We start from the raw sequence: 13,361 nt of genomic DNA on the forward strand, positions 1-13,361 counted from the left end.
TTTTGATTTATTTACCAAAACGTGATCGTAAATTAACAAAATGTATTAGTTTTAATTTATGTGTTTAATCTATGTATATACTTTTATGCATATAAATTATTTTTTAATAGGTGGTTTCTAATATTCTTATTTTGATATTGACAATTCCAAAAACACATTTCTTTCAAATCGAAGTGATTTTTAATATTGGAAGCACTATAATATTATTTAATTCAGATTACATATGTAGTCTTGATTTTTATTCATAAAAGCTTTTATAATGAATTCATGGCAGATTCCAATCACCTCATTTTGAGTTTTTCGAATAATGAGAGATTTGATCATTCGTCTAATATTTGTTTCTCCTTAATACCCTATCTAGCTATTATAATTGTAAGAATGATATATTTGAACTATTTATATAAGTTTTCTGGTTTTATAATTTAATAAATCAAACAGTTCTTAGTTTAGTACTAGTATATAATACTAGAATTGTAAAGTTTATATATAATTTGTATACTCTTAATAACTAAACTTCAAAAAGGCAGGCTAATAAAATAATATTTTTTTTTTTGTTCTGGAATTAGATGATTTTTAGACCGAACTGACGAACATATACAAATAGACATTGATATTTAGAGTCCTAACAGCATGATATATTAGATTTGAACACTAACCTGTTAATAGAGTTTGCCGGTGATTTTTTCAAAATTTTGATTTTTAGATGTATCTCGAGTGACCTATTTTTATCGATGTCTATCTTTTTAAATTGACACCTATGTAATTCACCGAATTCATAGAAGAAGTTAAAAAAGAACTAAATTCATATCAATTAAACAGAGACAAGAACAAAAGCATAATTTTATAAAGGTAAAAAATAAAATCTCTTATGGAGAGTCAATAGTAAACAAATCGAGAGCAGAAAACATAATCACCACTTTCATTTCATCATTATACAATCGATGAACTTATTTGATTTTGGTGATTTGTGTCAGACGCAAAACTTAATTCTTTTTGTGCATATGAAATCTTAAAAATAATTATAATGAGTTGCAATACGATGATACATTTAAGAACTAAATTTGTATTCGTCGTTTTACAATCGTAAAGATTATGGTGTTGTAAAATGTTAAAACCAATTAAAGAACAAAAATTATTATAAAATTTCACTCCGTCCGGGTTATCATGTATGAAATGAAAAAGAATAATTGTAGATTGTGGTTAATCATAAGGCACATATCAAAAGTGTTGGGACTGTTGGGTAATGGGCCATTTACTAATGGCATGCTTATTACTCATCCATCATACCGAGGTCCAAAAATTGATTTAATGTGTGTTTTTTTTCATTAGTGATGTGGAAAAAAAAGGTTGTGGTCCTTGTGGAGGAGCCTACGAATTTAAAAGAGTTACAAACTTACAAAGCACCCAGCTTAGAAACTTTGCTATATGTTATTGAATCTATTAGTTGATATTTGGGCTGGTAAGGCCCAATCCAAAACCCAAGTTATAAGTTGATTTGACTTTTGTTTTTTAATAAATGTAGAAATGAAGAAGAGATGAAAAAGTTCCTGTCCGAAGCAAAAGTTTGACAAAGTCCAGGATAGATGGGGTAAGTGTAGTGGGAGCCATGTGGCGTCTTTAATTACAGATAAACTAATGAACACACCAAAAAAGATTCATCAAGATCTTTTCAAATCGTCAGACGTCACATCCCATCTTAAAATCTGATAACCGAAACTTGTTCAAGCTTCGTCTTCCCCCAATCACTTTCTTCTTCCTCAGTTTCTGGGTTTCATCAAGAGAAGAGAGAACGAGTCAGAGACCCAGAAACCCATCATCTTAATTTGACTTTCTGGTTCGTAAATAATCTGACTTTTAGATTTTCTCTGGTAAAGGCTTCATTTTTATAGAAAAACTCTCCAAAGTTTCAATATTATATTTTTTTTATTTTCCACAGGACTCTCTCTCTCTCTCTCCTCTCTCTCTCTCTCCTCCTCTCTCTCTCTCTCTCTCTCTTGTTTGATGGGTGAAGAGATAATCCAAAACGATGAAAACAGCGCAAAGACAAAACCAAGTCCAAAACTAACACTCTTGCCTCTTGTATTCCTCATCTTCTATGAAGTCTCTGGCGGCCCTTTTGGTGTGGAAGACTCTGTCAAATCAGGTGGTGGTCCTCTCTTAGCCCTTCTAGGCTTCCTTATCTTCCCTCTGATCTGGAGCATACCCGAAGCTCTAGTCACAGCCGAGCTCGCCACAAGCTTCCCGGAGAACGGAGGCTACGTGGTCTGGATCTCTTCAGCGTTTGGCCCCTTCTGGGGGTTCCAGGAAGGGTTCTGGAAGTGGTTCAGTGGCGTTATGGACAATGCTCTCTACCCTGTGCTGTTCCTTGATTACTTGAAACATTCTTTCCCTGTTTTGGACCATGCAGCTGCTCGTGTTCCTGCTCTGTTAGTCCTCACGTTCTCGCTGACCTACTTGAACTACAGAGGGTTGCATATCATTGGCTTCTCAGCTGTTCTGCTAGCTGTCTTCTCCCTCTGCCCTTTCGTTGTGATGGCTTTGCTAGCGGTTCCTAGGATCAGTCCTAAGCGTTGGTTGTTTGTGGATTTCAAAAAAGTTAACTGGAGAGGCTACTTCAACACCATGTTTTGGAATCTGAACTATTGGGACAAGGCTAGTACTCTTGCTGGGGAAGTTGAGTCCCCCGGGAAGACGTTTCCGAAGGCTTTGTTTGGAGCTGTTTTGCTGGTTATGGGATCTTATTTGATTCCCTTGATGGCGGGGACTGGAGCTTTAAGCGAGTCTTCTTCAGGTGAGTGGAGTGATGGGTATTTTTCTGAGGTTGGGATGCTTATTGGTGGCGTTTGGCTCAAGGGTTGGATACAAGCTGCTTCTGCTATGTCGAATCTTGGACTGTTTGAAGCTGAGATGAGTAGTGATGCTTTTCAGCTTCTTGGTATGAGTGAGATGGGGATGCTCCCTGCGTTTTTCGCCCAGAGGTCAGTTACTTAGTCCCAGAACCTGATCTGAGCACAACTCACTTGAAACACTTGTTTTTGACCTCTAATTCTTTTTTTGGAGATGATATAAATAGACCCCAAATTATGATTTTTTTTTTTAATTCAAGTTCATGGTAAATGTTTATGGCCCTTAAATTCTCCAAACTTAGTCGGCAGGAGTGTGGTTTGGTTATGGTCAATGTTCAAAAGAAATTGTTAGGCGGTCATTGGGTGCTTTATTTATTGATTAGTCGGGCCCCTAAACTGATTTTTTTTTAGTGTGTAGCCCTACAAAAAAATTGTTTTAAGAAAAATCGGTTTTTTAAGGTTTGATTTACAGTATAGGTGTCCGCCTAGACCGATTTTTAGAACACTGGTTATGATGCCCTTGTACAACTGGGGTTTAATGTTCTTTGTGTGTTGCTGCAGGTCAAAGTATGGGACACCGACGATTAGTATTCTGTGCTCAGCGACAGGAGTCATATTCTTGTCATGGATGAGCTTTCAAGAGATCATTGAATTTCTGAATTTTTTATACGCGTTAGGAATGCTTCTTGAATTCGCAGCCTTTGTGAAGCTAAGGATCAAGAAGCCGGATCTTAACCGACCTTACAGAGTTCCCTTAAACACCTTTGGAACTTTGATGCTATGTCTGCCTCCTTCTTTGCTTCTCATCCTTGTGATGGTTTTGGCCACCGTGAAGACGTTTTTTGTCAGCGGTGTGATTATTGTTGTTGGGTTCTGCTTGCACCCGTTCTTAAAAATCGTGAAGGAGAAACGATGGGCGAGATTCATACCAGAGGAAACAAGACCAGTTTTAGAAGTTCCATCCGAGTCTCAGTTGGATGAAGAACATGGAGATGAGTCTTCTGCTAGCCTTCTCCCATGAACTTTACACACACAAAGACAGATCAACGGAAACTCTGTGATTCTTGGACATGTCTAAAAAAGAGACATGGACTTGTGTAGTTTATTTCTGTCTTGTTCAGCATATGGTTTAGAGTACACAAACGAAAAAAGTGTAGCAACAGACCAACAGTAAGGTGTCTCAGTCGATTTGTCTATGATTACCGTATGATTATGTATATATAAATGTATACATCATAATCATTATCTGCTATGTATATGATGCAGTGAATGTGTGTATTCAAAAGATGAAGCTGAAATAAATTGTTATTTTTTGTAAAGGGGCATTACTTTCTTTCCTTTTGGGCTCGTGTTTGGGCCTTCATGATCGGGCTACTTTAATCTTAGACCATGCTCGTTAGCATGTTGCATGACATTTTGGGCTCGTTGTGTGTTAGCAAAACGAACAAAAACTGATTGCAAAGACGTATAAATGAGTATGGATATAATCCTTTTCTATAGGTTTTAGTTCCCTCTTTAAATCAAAACCAAAACCTGGATATAATAAGTCCCCTTTGTTTTATGTACACCATGGAAGTCTCCGTTGTGAGGCTAATACTAAGCGGATCATGTTCATCAGCTTGACTTGACTCTAGCTGTAACTGTCAGTACAATATGTAGTTAAGTTTAGTCCTTGTGTTCTCTGTTGGCCACCATATCTTAGTCAAAGGAAATGCTTCCTGAATTGTATATTGTAGATTTATGAAGTTCTGGACTCTAATAGTGAGATTATAATATATCTAATTATTCATTATTTCACACTTTTATTCATTCATTTATTTATTTTACTCTATTCTATATTTAATTAAACACTAGATCTCGATCCGTGCAAAATACATTCATTTAAATGTAACATGACTTTTTAGGAATATGTCCATTAAGTTTATTTTTTAAAAAAATCACACATGAATCAAAATTGTGATTTCTGTTTTAATATATAAGATACATATATATTTTATCTTTTATATTAAAGCTAGATTTGCACTTGAGAGGTTCTAAACTAAAGCACAATGTTAATTTTATGTCACATCGAAAGGAAAAAAAAGAAGGGAAACGAAAAAAGTTTTTTATTTTATTTTTAGATTCCCACCTGAGGCTGAGAGGTTCTTTACACCAATTAGAATGAGGCATCTTAATAATGCATCTTTCTACAGTTTTAGATTTTTTGTAAAGAACATTATCGTTTAGATTTTTCTTACAAAAATACGCGAAGCAAAATTCAACTTAAGCACCAATTTGAATTACATCGTATATTTTCATAGACCTCTCAAAATTGTTCGAGCCAGGATCGTATCTGGGTCGATAATCTTTTGGTTTCGAACAATTGGAGTCATCATCAGAGTCATCGGTTTTCCTCTCTCCTCCCATACGCTCTCTCCTCTCTCTTCGGTTTATAAAGTCGTTCACGTCCGCTCCGGTGTCCGACGACGCGTGCGCGCGCGTTCCGGCGCCGGAGGCTCACTTTTAACGTTTTGCTTGCGTCTCCTTCGCTGTTGCCTCTTTCTCTCCAAGTCTTCGTCGATATACTCGGGTATCTGGGTTTTGGATCTCGCTCCGGGAATTTCTCCGCTCGAGAGGAGCAACGGTTCTGGTGGCGACTCGGTTTCTACTGGATTCGTGGTGAGACGCTGGATCGGTGGCTCGAGGTAATGGTCGGCTTTTGGGTGCAGGAGTATACCAGTTTTCCACTAGGGTCTCTCTGGTTTTCGTTTCCCGGGTGGTGGTTGATTCGCTTGTTCTCTCGTCGATTTGGTCGGAAGGTTTCTCTGGTTTCGATTAGGGGATAGGTGACTCATGTGGGTGGAGTCTCGGCTCCTGGCGGTGTCGTTGCGAGTCAGACTCCTCTTCGTCGGGCGTCTGGTGAGCTCCGTTGGATTCTTCTACCACGGTGGCGAGTCTTGAGTCAAGTATGCAGGCGGTAAATGATACTTGGCTCAGCTCTGACTCGTGTAAGTTTCGGTGTGCAGCGGTGAAAGGTGTCGTCTATGGCTCCTCGATAGCTGCTCACGGTGCTTCCTCATTTCGAATCTCCACTGTTCGGCCCTTGTCTTTGCTCTCTGTGTGAAGGTCTCGGCTTTCTCTATGGAGTATCGCCTTGTGGTTTATGTTTTATTTGTCTCTGTTTGGCACTGGAGATGGACTCTTACAGCTAAGAGTGTTGCTCTTCGGTTCTCGAAGACTTCAAGTGTGGGGTGATTCTCGGTTGCAGTCGTTGATCGCTTCAGTGGCTCGCTTGGTTCTGCTCACATCCCAGCTCTGCAGAGGATCAATTGTTCTTGTGCAGTGGTGCAATATTTCCTCTCTTTGCAGGTTTCAAGGCTTCAGGTCGAGGGTTTGGTGGCGCTTACAACCCGTCTTCTGCTTGGATCGCATTACTTCCAAAGACGATCTTATAAAGTGATTCCAGTGATCTGGTGGTGACTATCCAGAGGGCGCGGATTAGCTTTCGGATGCGGGATGAGATTCGTAGTTTCTGGATTATGTACTAATACCACCGGTGGTGGTTGGTGACACAAATCTCAGTTGACTCGTGGATTTGCAAAGCTGCGTGTAGACGGTATCAATCAATTGGAGCAGCGTTTTCGGAGAGCCCAAAATTACCTAGCGTGGTCTCATGTTATATCAAAGATACTCTTTCCATTTGGCAATGCTCTTCTCATGGTCCTGCTCTTGCCTCTTATCTAGCCTATTAGCTAGTGTTATTTGTTTCATGTCTTCTAGGTCATTGGGTTGTTTCCCTTTCTGCGTTGTTTAGTTTAGTTTTCCATTTTTCTGCTACTAGTTCATCATTGTAACCTCTGTCAAAAAGCAAAACTTTGGTATAAAATTTAACATTTAAACCAAAAAGAAAAAAAAAAAAAATTGGAGTCATCAATAGGGATTGTGTAGACAAGTGTGTAATTGGTTTGTAGTTATATAACTTTTTGTTCCGTGTTTTCTAAGCATATCAGCATATATTTTATTTCAACTGATGACCAAAAACAGAATTAGCTCACGGTAACGTATTAAGATATATAGATGAACAGATATATCATGTTCCTAGAAAATAAACGATCTAGATGGTTCTGGTTCTTTGCATTTTCTATATTTACCAAATAAATTTCTCAACGCATATTTTGAAAATTTGTGGAAAATTACAAAGCTATAACAACCAATTAGGTCGAATAACTAAGATCAATGTTTAGTTTTCTTCAGTAGACAAAAGGAACCATCTGTTTAAATGGACTTGTCTGTCTATATAGTCTTATTTTTCTTATTCAAATATCTTCCACTGTATTTCGCATTTTTTTCATACGTAGCTACACAATGTACATCACGGAATATATGCTAAGTTTCCTATTGAAAAGCTCGCGACCTAAATAAGTAGTTTACATTTTAGTTACTTATGTTCATGCATATGTTAAAGTTAGTTTCATTTGAAAAGTCTTGACGGCGAAAGTTTTAATTTTAAGTAAAGAGAGAAAAACAAAACTACTTATGAGAAAGCATGCATTACACTACAGAAAAGACAAGCGTATACAAATTAAACTCTAAAACATTGTCTACCGATTAGCATGCATAATGCCTTTTAATTACAAAGTAGCATGACATTAATCCATGCATTCGACACTACAAGTGTGCAACTTGATTGTTTTTCGTGTGACCTCACCAGTAACAGATCTAAAAACTTTTAGCAGCATAAAATATCATAAATTTTAAACAAATTTTAAAAAATTATGGAGTTTGAGCTAATTATTTTTTAAAAAATCAAAGTTTGGATCTAATAGCTTACAGAAAATTAATTTAACTGTTGCATGAATCTCACTATATACTTGATTAAATATCAAATTTTCCTAACATTAAGTTATCTCTCAGCTAATTTTTAGTTATATTAGTAATTTTCCCTTATAAAATCATTACATCTACAAGTATATATACACGCGTGGACGTGATGTAGAAATATATACTTCTTGCAATTATCACCATCCGATGTCATAATCGGATTAAATTCGGAACTTCTTACAACCAATGGCTCTCATAAATCGATATTAATTTATTTTAGTAAACAACAAACCTTTTGTACTTTGATATTCTTCAACACATTTTACGTCAAATTCTCTAGCTTTTTTCTTCTTCTTCATATTTCATTAACCCTCAAAATAGTCTATGACGAACAGATCAAACTATTCGCAAAAAGTTAATATATATTTTTCTTAACAATACGATCATATTTTAAACATATCGAACGTGATACACGATTCAAACGGTTAACATATTATTTTACATACACCCACAATCTGCAACTAAATAATACCTTTTGCATATTCTGGAATCTGACCCGAATCTCCTAATTCATTGTACCACTCGGTCGATGGGAGTCTATCCGCACGTCAAATTCTTTTAAACTAACAAGTCACAAACTGAGATAGTATTATCCTCACGTTAAATTCTCATATAGTAACAACTAACAAACTGATAAATTATTAAAGAAAACATATATTATCCCCACGTTAAATTCTTTAACGACTAACAAACTGAGAAATTATTAAAAAACATATATTGTCCTCTTCTTTTCCCTCCCCACTCTCCAGATTCTCTACCACTAAGTACAGTTTCTCGCGTGTGGGTATATATAGAGAAGAGCCAAAGAAATTTAAGAACACAAGCTCAAGTTATATAGATTGATAGAAATATATACTCTTACTAATATCAACTTATATCTTAGTACGCTATTTCAAAGTTAAAAAAAAGTACGCTATTTCATATAACATAATAAAGTTATAAAAAGACCAATTTGTGTCTTTCTTCTGAGTTCGTGGGCGTACTTACATACACAGTACTGATGGGAAGACGTGGGATCGCCAAAGTACCGATGCTGCTGTTAAGGTCAACGCCACAACTATTTTTCTCATCATTCTTCTTTAATTTCACTAATCAAATGATATTATCAACAACAACAAAACAAACTTTTTAGAAAAAAACTTGTGAAAGTAAAAAAAAACAAAACAAAAATTCGTCAAAACCTTATTAAAAAGAAATTCATACAAGAAATTTTTATCAAACACTATATCTTAACGTCTTTGTATAAACAAGCTAGGGTGGTGTTGAAAGATAATCTAGAAGTAATGTGCAAGTCGAATATAAAAAACTTGGTCGTCTTATGTGAATTAGGAAAAAATAGTAAATAATATTCTTATGATAATGATGATATAGGAGTTGGAAGCAAGTTCAAGGACGAGCACGGATAAGCAGCAAAGCTGCAAAACTGAATCCTATGGTTGTCCACTACTCTGAAGATATTTCTGATCATAGGGTAGAGATTAATTGTGGCGGCGAAGAGGAGTGGGTTCCACACCCACGTACCGGAATATTCTTTCCGCCGGGACAAGAGTCGGTGATGGATGGTGTCCCTGAGGGTGCTGCTTCTTTTGACATGATGTTTTGGCTTAGGGACGTCGATGGTGTGGACAAACCTGATCACGACCATCATTTTCCTAACTGAAACAAAAAAGTGATAATATGTAACTATAGCAAAATAATCCCGTGTGTACGCACGTTTGATTATGATAATTTCGTATAATGTATGATGGTTTAATAGCAATGCTTTCTTAATTAATATCATTCGTTGTGATTATCATTTTGTGTGTGCTAGTTAGTTTATGCATCAACTATATATGCAGAGCTTTCTCTGATATTTTTTTTGCCGTATAATATCACATGACGTTAAGAAATTCTTTACACAAGTTATAACAATGTGTCTTAATAATGCTTCTTATTTCTTCTTTAGACTTTGATTTAAAACTACTAAAAACCTTTTGTCGTTATGTTTTTCTTATAAAAATACGTGAAGCAATAATCAATTTACATACCAGTGTGAATTCATTACTTCGTATTTTATTGGGTGTGCTAACTTTATAGATAAACATCTCCTAGTGGTTGGAGCTTCGAGCGGATGGGTCGATGATACTTAGTTTCGAACAATTAGAGATAGTTTTTTTCCATTAAGTTCTTTTTAAGATTCACATACATCTAAATAAAGATGCACCTGATGTAACAGTCTTCTGTTTGAATATAATTTGACATTCATACAAAAAAAAAAAAGATAAACAATCCGAGTAATATCGAAAGAGATCATGCAAACGTTATTGAAGTTAAACTTGATTTTGGGTTATGCTTAATTATGGACCAATAAACTCTTATTGGACTAAACCCAAAATTAAGCTTAAATTCTAGAATTTTTCTACAATTATCATCAGCTCCTCAAATAGAAAAATATCTAGATATTGTAGTAGAAAAATCTAGAGAATAAAGAAAAATCTAGGAAGTAAGGAGGTTGTAATAGAACCATCTAGATATTTGTAATAGAGTTTAGGAGGCTATAAATACCTCTTCATCCTCTCATTTGTAACAACACAAGAAGTTGAACAAGTGTAATAATAAGAAAGTTTTTCTTAAAGAAAAAGTGTTCTACTCAAAGTTCTCTAAATCTTTTGAGAGTTCTTCCATATTATTCTTCATACTTGGAAGTTTTCTTGTTTCTTTCGGGTTCTCGGGTATTACGGTCTTGGGCTAGTGCTAAGCACTATCAAGGGTGGTTTCTTTACATGGTATCAGAGCCAAGCTAATCTTGTGCTCATCAAGATCGGTTTTTAAAGAGAGCTCGGGTCTATTCTAAGTATGGAATCAACGGGTCGTGTTGTTGGATTGGGAATGGAAATCCTAAACCAATCTAACTATCGGTTATGGAAGTCATGCATGGAGTCATACCTGGTGAGTGAGGACTTATGGGATGTCGTCGGTGGTAACAACACAACACCACCAAGGGGAAATGCTGCAACCCCGGAAGCGACAAAGGAGTGGACACGGAAGAATGCCAAGGCGGAGTTTGCTTTGAAGAGGTCCATATCTTCAAGCATATTTGAGCATGTCTCAAGGTGTACTTCCGCTAGTTCCATTTGGCAAACTTTAGATCAATTGTTCAACAAGAAGAATGAGGCTAAACTACAATTATTATAGAATGAGCTTGCGAATGCGAAGCAGGGGGAGTCTTCAATCTCGGAGTTTTTTTATCAAGGTAAAGAACCTATGCTCTGAGATTAATACTCTAAATCCGGAGGAGTCAATTTCTGAAGCACGGTTGAAGCGGTCTATCATTCGAGGTCTATGGCCTGAATATACACCGTTTGTGACTTCGGTTCAAGGATGGGCTACACAACCTTCCTTGGAAGAGTTTGAAAATTTGCTAGCTTCGCAAGAGTCATTAGCCATGCAAATGTCAGGAGTCAAAATCAATGATGACTCGGGAAGCGCCTTTGTAGCTCGGAGACAACAAAGCTTCAAGGCGAAAAACAAAGATGGAGGTTCAAGACACAATGATGGAAGTGAAGGATCTTCTATGGATAAGAAAAAGTTCAAGTGCTATCGGTGTGGAAAGCTTGGGCATTTCAAAAGGGATTGTCGAGTCAAGTTGAAGGAAACAAATATGGTGGAGTCAAAAAGTCATACGGAAGATGAAGAATGGGGGAAATGTTTCACGGTGGAGGCTACACATCCAGGTACACCCACAACTAAAAACTTGAGAAATGATTGGATTGTAGACTCGGGTTGTAGCCATCATATTACCGGAGATGAGAAGTTATTTTCTAGTCTTCAACGTCATGACGGGAAAGAAGCCATTATTACCGCTGATAATTCAATCCATCGAGTTGAGAAAGAAGGGACTGTTGTCATTAAAGGAGATGATGAAGAACCGATCACCCTCAAGAATGTGTACCATGTCCCTGGAGTAAAGAAGAATCTTCTTTCGGTGGTGAATGCGGTCGACTCAGGTAATTATGTTCTATTTGGCCCAAGAGACGTTAAGTTCTTAAGGAATATTAAAGAATTAAAGGTGGATGTTGTTCACACTGGAGCACGCGTCAAAGATTTATATGTGTTATCGGCCTCACACGCCTATGTGGAGAAGATGAGTACGAATGACAATGCTTCCATCTGGCATGCTAGACTTGGCCATATAAATATGACCAAGCTTAAGGTCATGGTGAACAAAGATTTGGTTCATGGGCTTCCAAAATTGAAGATTCAAGATGGAGGAAAAATTTGTGAAGGTTGTCAATATGGAAAGTCACACAGAATTCCATTTGATCATTCAACCTCAAGGTGCAACGGTCCATTGGAGAAGGTCCATAGTGATTTGATGGGTCCAACAAGAACATCCTCCTATTCCGGGTTTCGCTACATGTTGCTGTTCGTAGATGATTTCTCACGGTACACCTGGGTATACTTTGTGAAGGAAAAATCAGAAGTATTTCAAAGATTTCAAGAATTCAAGGTTACCGTGGAAGGAGAGTTTGGTCGGAAGCTAAAGACTCTAAGGACGGATAATGGAGGAGAATTCATGTCAAAGGAGTTTCTCTCTTTTTGCCAAAAGAATGGTATTAAGAGAGAATATACATGTCCGTAAACACCTCAACAAAATGGAGTAGCAGAAAGAAAAATTAGACATCTAACTGAGACGTGCAGAAGTTGGCTACATGATAAGAATTTGCCGAAAGGCCTTATGGGCAGAAGGCATGAGATGCGCAGCCTATGTCATCAATCGGATGCCACTCAGTCCAAACAACATGAAGTCGCCTTACGAGATGATTCACGGGAAGAAGCCGACGGTGAAGCATCTAAGGATATTTGGATCGGTCTGCTACGTTCATGTGTTAGACTCCCAAAGAACAAAGTTGGAAGCAAAGGCAAAGAAGTGCATCTTTGTCGGTTACGATGAACAACGAAAGGGCTGGAGGTGTATGGATCCAGAGACACATAAATACACAGTGTCTCGTGATGTTGTCTTTGACGAAGTTTCATCCTACTGTGGACCACATCAAGTCTTAGATGAGCATGATGGTTCATGTTCCTCCAAGACTGATGAACAAATTATTCAAGTTCCAAGTAGTAATGAAAGCTTTGAAAAGGAGACTCAAGGTGAAAGGGGGAGCATTGACCAAGATGAAGAAGAGGAGCATGATCATGGTTCTATCGCCAATCAACGACCAAAAAGGAACATTGTCAAACCCGCTCGGTTCAGAGATGAAAGGTTCGTCACCACTTACTCTTGTTACTTTGCAGCTCCTTTCGATGAAGATGAACCATCATCTTATGAAGAAGCAAAAGGAGTTGAAGAATGGATGATCGCAATGAAGGAAGAGATTGATGCTCTCATGAAAAATGAAACATGGGATTTGGTTCCGAAACCAAAGGATGCTAAACCTGTTTCTTGTAAATGGGTGTATCGACTAAAGAGGAAGGCGGATGGGAGCATCGATAGATACAAAGCAAGGTTGGTTGCTCGAGGATTCTCTCAGAAGTACGGAGAAGATTATGATGAGACCTTCAGTCCAGTAGCAAAGATGACTACGGTACGCTCACTCTTATCACTAGCTGCAAGCTTTAGATGGAAACTATGGCAGTTAGATGTGAAGAATGCTTTTCTCTATGGTGAGATTG

General features: G+C 37.3%; 2 protein-coding genes across 2 annotated transcripts; both read left to right on the forward strand.

Moving 5' to 3' along the window:
- The first annotated feature begins 1,703 nt into the window (after positions 1 to 1,703).
- Positions 1,704 to 4,165, forward strand: LOC125580260 (probable polyamine transporter At3g19553). Its single transcript, XM_048744515.1, has 2 exons — positions 1,704 to 2,978; positions 3,408 to 4,165. Exons 1-2 carry the CDS (start codon positions 2,002 to 2,004, stop codon positions 3,865 to 3,867), a joined length of 1,437 nt encoding a protein of 478 aa, XP_048600472.1. The 5' UTR covers positions 1,704 to 2,001; the 3' UTR covers positions 3,868 to 4,165.
- Positions 4,166 to 7,901: 3,736 nt separating this feature from the next.
- On the forward strand, positions 7,902 to 9,480 carry LOC125580261. Its single transcript, XM_048744516.1, has 2 exons — positions 7,902 to 8,750; positions 9,078 to 9,480. Exons 1-2 carry the CDS (start codon positions 8,707 to 8,709, stop codon positions 9,364 to 9,366), a joined length of 333 nt encoding a protein of 110 aa, XP_048600473.1. The 5' UTR covers positions 7,902 to 8,706; the 3' UTR covers positions 9,367 to 9,480.
- The last annotated feature ends 3,881 nt before the right edge of the window (positions 9,481 to 13,361 follow it).

The sequence above is a fragment of the Brassica napus genome, chromosome C1 (assembly GCF_020379485.1).
Source record: "Brassica napus cultivar Da-Ae chromosome C1, Da-Ae, whole genome shotgun sequence".
Lineage (NCBI taxonomy): Eukaryota > Viridiplantae > Streptophyta > Magnoliopsida > Brassicales > Brassicaceae > Brassica > Brassica napus.

Bases quoted from the DNA above. Each gene is read 5' to 3' on its own strand.
- LOC125580261 (XM_048744516.1), top strand. From the start codon at position 8,707: ATGGGAAGACGTGGGATCGCCAAAGTACCGATGCTGCTGTTAAG. The intron at 8,751-9,077 runs GTCAACGCCACA...ATGATGATATAG, and splicing joins GTACCGATGCTGCTGTTAAG to GAGTTGGAAGCAAGTTCAAG.
- LOC125580260 (XM_048744515.1), top strand. From the start codon at position 2,002: ATGGGTGAAGAGATAATCCAAAACGATGAAAACAGCGCAAAGACAAAA. The intron at 2,979-3,407 runs GTCAGTTACTTA...GTGTTGCTGCAG, and splicing joins CCTGCGTTTTTCGCCCAGAG to GTCAAAGTATGGGACACCGA.